The sequence below is a fragment of the Clupea harengus genome, chromosome 1 (genome assembly GCF_900700415.2).
Source record: "Clupea harengus chromosome 1, Ch_v2.0.2, whole genome shotgun sequence".
NCBI lineage: Eukaryota > Metazoa > Chordata > Actinopteri > Clupeiformes > Clupeidae > Clupea > Clupea harengus.
Window position 1 is genome coordinate 20,839,368 of NC_045152.1, and position 10,457 is coordinate 20,849,824.

The 10,457-nt window shown below is 45.5% G+C and overlaps 1 protein-coding gene across 1 annotated transcript in view; it reads left to right on the forward strand.

Moving 5' to 3' along the window:
• The first annotated feature begins 3,481 nt into the window (after window positions 1-3,481).
• Window positions 3,482-10,457, forward strand: part of ngfra (nerve growth factor receptor a (TNFR superfamily, member 16)) — a 36,449-nt gene continuing 29,473 nt past the window's right edge. Inside the window, exons 1-2 of the mRNA XM_031571053.2 lie at window positions 3,482-3,822; window positions 8,207-8,372. Coding sequence (XP_031426913.1) covers window positions 3,787-3,822; window positions 8,207-8,372 — 202 coding nt within the window. The 5' untranslated portion in view covers window positions 3,482-3,786. The remainder of the gene's footprint in view (window positions 3,823-8,206; window positions 8,373-10,457) is intronic.

The window sequence follows — 10,457 nt, forward strand, 5'->3', positions numbered from 1 at the left end:
TTGGCGGTCCACAACCAACACTGCTACAGACCACTACAGAAGAAACATATCCAGACGTGACTAGACGCAGGCGTCAACGTAGATGCAAAGAAGTCATACCATGACAAGGTAGACTCACACGTCAAGTCCAAGTAGATGCGAAGTAAAAGTAGATGATTTCTATGTATAGATTTTTGTCATATTTAAACATATATAAACAAGTTTTGTTCCCATTACACTTGCATTCATGTATATTAAATACTGTTTATGTGTATGTGTATATCTGCGTATGTATGTTAGTTATTAAATACGGTGGCACGGTGACTCAGTTGCTTGCACTGCCGCCTCACAGCAAGAAGGTCATGGGTTCGATTCCCGCATGGGGCGCTGTTGGCTCTGGGGGGCCGGTCCTCCCCAGACCTTCAGTGCTCAGGTGGGCTATCTCCCGGGCCTTTCTGTGTGGAGTTTGCATGTTCTCCCCGTTCTCCTCCACTAAGAACCCCAACAGAAAAACATGCAAGAAGAACAGAACACATGTCCATCCCTGACCAAAGATGGACAGTTTACTTCACTCGGTCCCTGGGCGCTTACAAGCTGTCCACTGCTCCTGGGGGGTCCTGGAGGAGGGACGTTCCAGGATGGGAAAAAGGCAGAGAATAAATTCACCGCGACTGTCAGACTGTCAGAAATATCTTGTACGGAAAACAAGATATTTGGTTAAGCCTATTGCACTAATCATTCTTGACCAGCTTCATGTGCATGCCGAATCTCTGCTCTCAAAAGTAGATAGTCTATTTCACTTGCTAGCTACGCTTTCTGGCTGCAACCAATTGTATGCGTGTTACAATTGTTCCCAGCGGACCTCTCCTAATATTTGATAAGGTAATTGGAATACAACCCGTTGTATGCAGCTAATCGATTATACTAACATCTAGATCATAACTCACTGATTACAACCACCTGTTACTGTTCCAAAATACATCAATTGGGCAGTGAAAATCCTATGCAAAACCTAAAAGTTACAAATCTGCCCCACAAAATGACATCTTTAGCTGTTCTTTCACGTTCTTCAACTTCATGCGCCCACTGAGGGGAGAGCACCTATGTTCCCAGGGTCAGGGAACACTCGGCTGTTGTCATCTTGTACCTTTAGTTTGGTTTTTGTATCTGTATTCATTTAGTTTTTTGTATGCTTTTCTGTAAAATTGGAAATCTGCTGGCCTGTCCTTGTTTCTGTGTGTTATCTTGGAAGATAACCTGTGTGCTTCTTGTAAAAAAAGGCATTCTTCTTCAGTACCATCCCAGCTAGGATCTTTGAAACAATCTGCTTGTTTTAAAAAAAAAAATTTACTCCAGATTGATGATATTTATTTTGGAGTTCATGAGAGTACCACGTTGTGGAAGAACAATGTGCTCCTTATAGGCCCCTTGGTTGCAGTTTAATTTGTTTGTTGTTTTTTTGTGCTTTGGAGACATTTCTAGCTTCTTTTGGACAGCACATTCATCACAAAATACTTTTGCCTTTACATTTTTTTACATACTCTTGTGTGAGGTGTTTTGTGTTTTTACATCCTCGTGTGAGGTGTTGTGCATTTCCACCTTGATTTTGTTGAACCTGCAGGTTATTGTTCTGTCTTTGATGCAGCTCTACTGGACACATATATAATGCTGTACGTCCTGTCTTATCCTATCACGGGACCTTATATTTCTATGGTTAACTTGCCATTGTCTGTGTTTGTGCATTTCCCATTGTGAAAGCTGTGAGATTGCTTTAAGCTTTTCTGGATCTTCCCTTCTTTTTCATCTTTCCTTTTCTCTATCAAGATACTCACGTACTTCACTGGATCTCCCTTTACTTGTTTCTGCATTCTCTAGACCTCTCTGCTGATGTCTTTGGGGCCATATTGACTGGAAAATAGTGATTCGTTTTAGGAAGTAACGTATGTCACTTGAATTTCATTGTAAAATCACACTGTTTTGCTTACTTAACTTTATTTTCTAAGCAGTTAAAGAAACTCATGGTGAAACTGAAAACCGACCATGATGGAGATCATTTCCAAGCACTGTTAATGACTTAAGAATATATGAATCAAGTGCCTTGTATTAATATATTGTCTAATAAATTTACTTATATGCAGCTCCGGAGTCCTGAGGTAACTAGGGTGAATTTTCACCTAACAGACCATTACCATCATCAGGAGTCTTTAACATTACAACAAGTTATGTGTTATTAGTGATGTGTTGCAATCATGACAATTTACTTAATCAGGAAAAATATGGTGCGTACGTTTTTTTTCTGTAAGCTGTAGTCTTTACTGCGTTTGTTTTTTAAAACGTGAGGGAAATAGTCGCTTAAAAACCAAGGGCTTCACATTTTCGCTGAGGTGGCTATAGTCTATTTTACTTGCTTGATCCGTTTGGTGGTTGAAACTGATTATAAAGTGTGTTACAGTTGTCCCCAGCCGACTTCTCCTAATATTTGATGAGATAATTGGAGTATAACACAGGCTACTAGCATCTAGTTCGGAAATCACTGATTGTTATTTGCATTCATGTCAAAACGCATCAATTTTGTAGTCAGAATTTTACAGTTACAAAGTTGAAAATTTTCCCAACAAAACGACTTCTCTGTCTATAACATTTTGACAGAGATTGAGACACAAATTGAAATTTTGAATGTAGCATGCTGATGCCATAATACACGCTTGTGAGCTTCATCGCATCCCGTTGGACACAAACTGAGAAATTAAGCAAGTCCCCGTACCTGGTCTCCCCATACGCTTCATATCATTCATGAGAGAATATGGTCAATTCTTTTAGAAAATGTTTTCTTACATGTATGTTATTAAATAGGCATGAAAATGCATTATGTGCTTACAAAATGCAGTAGCCTACCATTCAGAAGTTTGGAATGGCCGAGAGAATGACGTGCAGTACGTTTTTCGAGGATATGTGCCCAATTTTGATAAGCCTGATTAGGAATGTGGGATTCTCTTGCCAATGGTGCTGTGATGGGAATTTGCCCTAATACTGGTATTGTCAATGTCGCCACCGTGTGGTAGGCTACGTAGGTGCTGGGTTAAAGCTGTATTGTGAATCCTGTACAGATTTATTTTCAAAGACGCAAAGAGCTAGTTTTATCTGTTTTTCACAACGTAAAGAAGGTTCTTCGTTTTTGGTGCACCTCTTCTTAGCGCAACGCAAATTATCAATGGCGTATTTAAATCGTCTTTCATGAGAAATAGTTGTAATTTCCATGGTTTCGGATGCATGATGATAATACATGGTGTAACATAGTTAAGCAGAAGAAAAAGACCGCTCATTGCCAAGCAAATAGAGTTGGCAAATTATTTAGCTGTGTAACCTGCTCTACTATACTTCTGTAGCAGAATTCTCTCTCTCTCTCTCTCTCTCTCTCTCTCTCTCTCTTGCACACACACACACACACACACACACACGCACACACACGAGCACACCGCCGGACAGCCAGACATTTCTCCCTGTGCACGAATCTCGCCTCCGCAGTGCACTACTGGACAGCGTTCAGTACAGGACAGCTCTGTCTGCACGGGAGCGCGCCGCAGCACAGAGTACTACAGGACAGTTTAGCCTACAGTCTTAGGGACGCGCCGGCACATCCCACCAAGTCCCCCTTCGCAGCATCTTTTGACGCGAGTAAAACATGCCCTATTGCGCGGCAACATCACTGGAGTTATAATGATGTGTTCACCTTCTGCCCTGCTCCTTGTATAGGCTTTGCAATTGAACTGAGATAAGAAGAAAGACGCAGATAAGGACTGTCGCATCATGGGCACCTTGTCGCTGGTGTTGCTGAGTGGAGTGGTGAGTTATCAGCGGGACTTCACTTCTGTGATAATATGAATTATATGCCTTGCCATGAGCGTCTGTGAGTGTTTCGTAGAATAACGGTTTTTGTAAGATAAGGTTTCGTAGAATGTCACTTGACCTGGGACAGAATATGAAGAAGCCTCGACCCGTCACGGCGCGCCGCTCAGATGTGCTTGCAGGGTGAATGAACCGGTGGCATTATTTGACCTGCTCACGATTTAACTCTTCAGCATCTAATTGCTTGTGTTTTATGTTTTGCTGGTTGTGTATGTTGGCAAAAGGTTATTCAAGATAGCCATCATGACTTTATTTACAGAGATGGTTCGTTATGCCACTACAGGTCTTTGGGTGAAATAACATTTATTATCAGAAACATTCAGTCAGATCAGACTTGTGCAGTCTAGGCTAGTCTAAGTAAGGCGATGATCTGCCAATGAATGTTTGGCTTCTGCCGTTCTGCCGAGCTTCTGCCGTTGACAGACGATCAAAGTTTAACCACAAGTTGGAAGGCGTTTTGACCAGGTTTCGTAAGAGAGCATTTGTGCCAAACATAATTCAGTGAATGAAAATAGAAATAAAAATGCATTTGGTTAGTCGGGGTAGTTTCGCAAAATACGAAGCAGATGTTTACTTAGTTCTCAGCTGAACTATGATGCACATTCAGCAGTTATGATGACGTTAATTAGCCAAGCAGTACTTTATAAGGATTTGGACTATCACAGAGCCGACAAAGCCAACACTACATGATCATGAGATTTTTATAAGTAATTTTGTAATTAGTTGGCGGCTTGCTCAGGAGACATAGTTGAAACATTAAGGCATACTTCAGCGCGAGTGCCAGGTGCGCTTTGTGATTACCGGAGCTGTCCATCTATTACACTAACTACAGGTCTACCCCTAAACGTCACCGTACGTGCAGTATGACCTTTAACCAAAGGAACTGCTCGTCTGCCGCATTAAAACGCGACCTCTTTTGTATGATCTGATTTGGGAAAGCGATGAGACTTGTAATTGGGTTTCCTCCAGGTGTAGGGCGCGGGTAATTGGAGTTCTCCACAGCTTGTCCGTCACCAGAAGGGGTGAGAATACCATGATGATGGCCTCAGGGCTGGCTGTTATGACAGCTGTTTGACGTCGGGGCGGCGGTGCTGCTCGTTATTGAGATTTAATTGATACATAAACTCTGTAATTGTCTGTAAAATCGGTGGGAGTGCAAGCAGCCCTAGGAGGTCTCCTTGTAATCTTGGTGTGTGTGTATGTGTGTGTCTGTGTATGAATGAGAGAAAACTTCATCCTTACTGGACTGTAAGTCAACCAGACAGGGTGGTTAGTGAAGCGCATGATGATTTAAGGTGAAGCGAAAGAAATAGAGGGATTTTTGCCAAGAGGACAGACAGCTCCCGTTGGAGAGGACAAGAAGAGATGCTGATATGTGTTTTTGGCAACAGAGGCTGCTGGATTGCAAAGAGTTGAATGGGAGGACACTGAAAGTGAAAAGAGGGGAGACCAGGCAAGAATGGAGGAGGGAATTGCAGGCATCTGCTCATGAATGAAACCAGGGAGTGAGAGTGAGAGAGAGCATAAGAGAAAGAGAGAGAGAGAGAGAGAGAGAGAGAGAGAGAGAGAGAGAGAGATGCAGGAGAGGGGCAGCTGAGCTGACAAGAGAAGTGAATGAGAGCTGGCTGCTGTGTGAATGCATCTGTTTCTGAATGGAAGGATGAGGCGAGAAACTGAACAAGAGAGAGAGAGAGAGAGAGAAGGAGGAGGAGAAGGAGATGAGACGTAGAGAGACAGCTAGTAACTGAGAGGATGGAAGGAAGGGTTTGTGCTTTGAGACCCACATGCAGTGACGTCACTGAGGGAGAGAGACTGAGGGATGGGGTTGCTCGAGGGCTGGGATCCGTATTTAGTACTGATTGGAGATCAGTCAGCGTGGCCTGCATGGAACTGCTTCCTGATTTCTTTTTGATGATTTCTTTGTTTTATATTGTGCAACAAGCCTTAGGTCGCCTGCCAGTAAAGATGTCTGGCATATGCATCAAAGAGAGCGAGCGAGAGAGAGAGAGAGTGAGAGAGAGAAAGAGACCAAAATTGAGAAAAAAAGTATGTGTGTGTGTGCGCCATGCACGGAGACTGGTGGTTTATTGTAGTGCAATATCTGTGTGTCACGTATACACTAAGGTAGGGCAAAGCCTGTTTGAATGTGTGTGTGTGTGTGTTAGAGAGAGAGTGAGAGAGGAGGGGGGGGGGGGGGTACAAAGAGAAAAAGACAAATGAGCTTGTTGTATGGACACCTCTCCCAGTTTGTGATATGGCCAGGGTCTTTCTGAAATCATCTGACAAATCCCACACTGACACCTGAGACACACAGACACACAGAGACACCTACAGTCCTCTCTCCAGACCACCTCTCCTCGCAAACACTTACGAAACATTTAGGGAACCATCCATCTGCGTTTCAGCCTGAGTGGCCTCGCTGTGCCTGGCCACGGATGCAGCGGCGGCAGATCCCCCCCCCCCCTCTCCAAATGGCTTCGTGAAGGAGGCAGGCCAAGAGCAGTTTAGCGGGGGCCTCAGGGGGAGGCAGCCAGACATGGAGTTCAGTACATGCGAACGGGCGATGAGATGAAGAGCAAGTCCCAATTAACGACTCCCAGAGCCCCCCAAAGGCCGAAAAATCCATCCTGTCTTAGACACTCTCTCTGTCTCTGTCTTGGCCTTTATCCCTTTTTCTTTATATCTCTATGTCTCTCTGAAGGTGTGTGTGTGTGTGTGTGTGTGTGAGTGAGAGAGCACATTTGACTGCGCTTGGGAGAAAGTGAGCTGAAGTGTGAGTTCACAAGTCTGTACACCTACAGACACATTCCTGAAAATCAAAAGTTATAAGGAGTGGATGTTTATTTTTTAGGTGCATGTATGTGTGTATGAGTGTTTATGTGTGTGTGTGTGTGTGGGCATGTTTATGTGGATGCCATTGTATGTGACTGCCAATTTATACGTGCAAAGGTGTTAATTAGTGTTGAGATGCTCGTAAACACTTTTTAAAACACTGATGGGGGAGCACAGGAGATCGGTGGGAGAGTGAGGCAGAGGAGATTGGGAGTGTGTGTGTGTGTGTGTGTGTGTGTGTGTGTGTGTGTGTGTGTGTGTGTGTGTGTGTGTGTGTGTGCGTTTGTGTATGTGTGGGCGTGTGCATGTGTGTCAGCACATTTGCAATGGCTATGTTGGACCAACCACTATTATTGTTTTAGAACTCCTTAAAGGCATGTACGTATAGTATGTGTGTGTGTGTGTGTGTGTGTGTGTGTGTGTGTGTGTGTGTGTGTGTGTGTGTGTGTCTTGGAGGTGTATTTGGGTCAGGGCTCTTCCTGATTTGTTACAGTATGTGCACACAGAACTCCAGTTTGACAGTATTCAGGAGGACAAGTGGCAGTAATGTTCCTCAGGACAGTTCAGTGAGAGCAGTAGGGTCTTATGTGTCCACTCCACTCCAGCCCAGTCCAACTTCACACTGGGCTGGGGTCTCAGTCTTATGTGTCCAGTCCAGTCCAACCTCACACTGGGCTGGGGTCTCAGCTATAAGATGCACTGAAAATGAAAACCAAGCACAGTTTGTACCGAGACTGATTGAAGATCGTTCTTCAAGGAAATGCTCTAAAGAGATTGTGTGGTTGGTTTAAGGAATTCTGGGTTTGCACAAGAGCACTTAAACTGTTCCATTCCCGGTCACAATAGATCTGACATGGATGAAAGCATGCTTTAAAATGAAAGGTCTGAGCACATGGTAAGAAATGAGGCTAATTATTCATGTAATAATGTAAGTGTATTGTGACGAGATAAGAGCGGTGCATGTGATATACTCTGGTGATTTTTAATTGACCATGACTGTTGTTTTCCTCTCACGTCTAAACTCCGCCTGCTCCACTAATGCCCTGCCCTCTCCTCTCCCCCTTGTCCCCCTTCTCCCATCCTCTCCTCCCCATTATTCTGCATTCACCTCCTTCTTTTTCTCCTCTTCTCTCATGTCCTCCTCTGCTCTCCGTTCCTCTCTTCTCCCCTTCCCTTCCCTCTCCTCTCCTCCTCTCTCCTCATCTCTCCTCTCCTCTCCTCCTCTCTCCTCCTCTCTCCTCATCTCTCCTCTCCTCCTCTCCTCTCCTCTCCTCCTCTCTCCTCATCTCTTATCTGCTCCCCCTCTCCTCTCCTCTCCTCTTCTCTCCTCCTCTCTCCTCATCTCTCCTCTCCTCTCCTCTGCTCCTCTCTCCTCTCCTCTCCTCCTCTCTCCTCATCTCTCCTCTCCTCTCCTTTGCTCCTCTCTCCTCTCCTCTCCTCCTCTCTCCTCATCTCTCCTCTGCTCGTCTCTCCTCTCCTCCTCTCTCAGGTGATGTTGGCCCTGGGCTCTAAGCTGCAGAGGGCCATCGAGGAGGAGGAGTGTGAGTCGGGCCAGTACACGAGATCAGGGGAGTGCTGCATCCAGTGCCCACCTGGCGATGGGGTCATCAAGCCCTGTGGAACCAGCCAGACCGTCTGTGGACAGTGCCTGGACAGTGAGTATAGTGTTAAGACATGCATTCAACACACATACACACACACAAACACACACACACACACACACACACACACACACACACACACACACAGAGACACACACACACACACACACACACACAGTAGCACAAGTAGTGCTTGGTTACACACCGCTACACTCCCTTTTGCCTGTAACTACATTGGCACACACTGTATACACACACACCTGGGCCACTGGATATGCACACATACCAATACACACACACACACACACACACACACACACACACACACACACACACACACACACTGTATGCACACACACCTGGGCCACTGGATATGCACACATCCCCATACACATACACACACATACACACACACTGTATGCACACACACACACACTGTATGCACACACACCTGGGCCACTGGATATGCAAACATCCCAACACACACACACACACACACACACACAAACACAGTATGCACACACACCTGGGCCACTGGATATGCACACATCCCCATACACACACACACACACACACACACACTGTATGCACACACACCTGGGCCACTGGATATGCAAACATCCCAATACACACATACACACACACACACACACACACACACACACACACACACACACACACACACACACACACACACACACACACACACACACACACACACACACTGTATGCACACACACCTGGGCCACTGGATATGCACACATCCCCATACAGTGCCCCAGCCTCTATGCCAACACCAGAAAAACAAGCGAGCGTCAGACTGCAAGGAGAAAAAGGAGTAATTTTCTAATTGTCTCATTACTGTGGAGGACCCGCTGGTGTGATGCAGGGCACAGCTGGAGAGGAGACGTTTGAAGCTCTGTAAGTGAGGCCAAATGTGTGCAGCGCCATTATCACAACACCAGTATGTGATCTACACCGGCTAACACTACAGAGCGCTGGAGAGACAGACAGAGAGAAAGAGAGAGAGAGAAAGAGAAAGAGAAAGAGAGAGGGTACTCATGTCCTTCACTTTCCACTATCGCCTGCACTTAGGTCTGCACATCATTGTGGAAGAAAATCGAACAGCTAATAAAGAGGTCACAAGTCTATTTGGCCTTGCTGTGATATATAGTGCTAAAGAAATTAAGAAAGAAAAACATTTGAGGTTGGTGTAGGTGTGACGCACCACATCGTCTCACAGGGTCACCCACAGGCTCTTCTGTGGAGGGTACATGCTAATGCTAGGGAGGCCGAGTATGCAGTGGGCTGACAGGAACACAAAGGAAGTGTGTAATTAGGGTCATTACCAGGTTATTTTGGGAGGAAGGTGGCCTCTGTTCAGACGGTTTGACGCTCTTATGCGCTCCGACAGGCGGGGAACCTGCTCTGCGACCAGGGGGAAGAAGACAGACAACACAGACAACACTACCAAACACACAGTGGAAGAGAAGATAGGATAGACAGACAGACAGACAGACAGACAGACAGACAGACAGGCAGAGAGACAGACAGGCAGATAAATAGATAGATAGATACAGTTTGAAATTAGACATCAGACACTTCTTATACATACAGTATGTGCATACATGCTACTTTTGCCTGTTTCTTCAGGCAACAGTAAAACCCGACTGATTTAGATTTAGTGTGGTGATTTGGGATTGTTAACACTTGTCCTGACTAAAGTTCAGGTCACTGCTGGAACCTTTCAGCACCCCATGAATTCTTGATGTGCTTCAGATGAGGAAGAGGACCGAGGTGGACCTCCGAAAGGACCTCCTGCAGGAAGGAGCGTGGGCTGGGTGGAGGTTGGGGGGGGGGGGGGGCACTGGGGCATGGCACTGCACTTCTGTGGTATAGCTCTGCCGTTGTGTCTATTTTAAATCTAAAATGCACGGTACGTGGGGGGAGGAAGTGCGGAAGTGGGAGAGGAGGAGGTGGCATGAATATTTTACAGTGTGAAAATAGTGAAGATCGTGGACTTCCTGTTTACCTGTTAACATGGGTGCATCCTGGAGAACCTCTACCAGCGTCATAAACTGCTCAACCTAGTTTCATGAACCATGTGATCACCCCTCTCCAGCATACAGGCATATATAC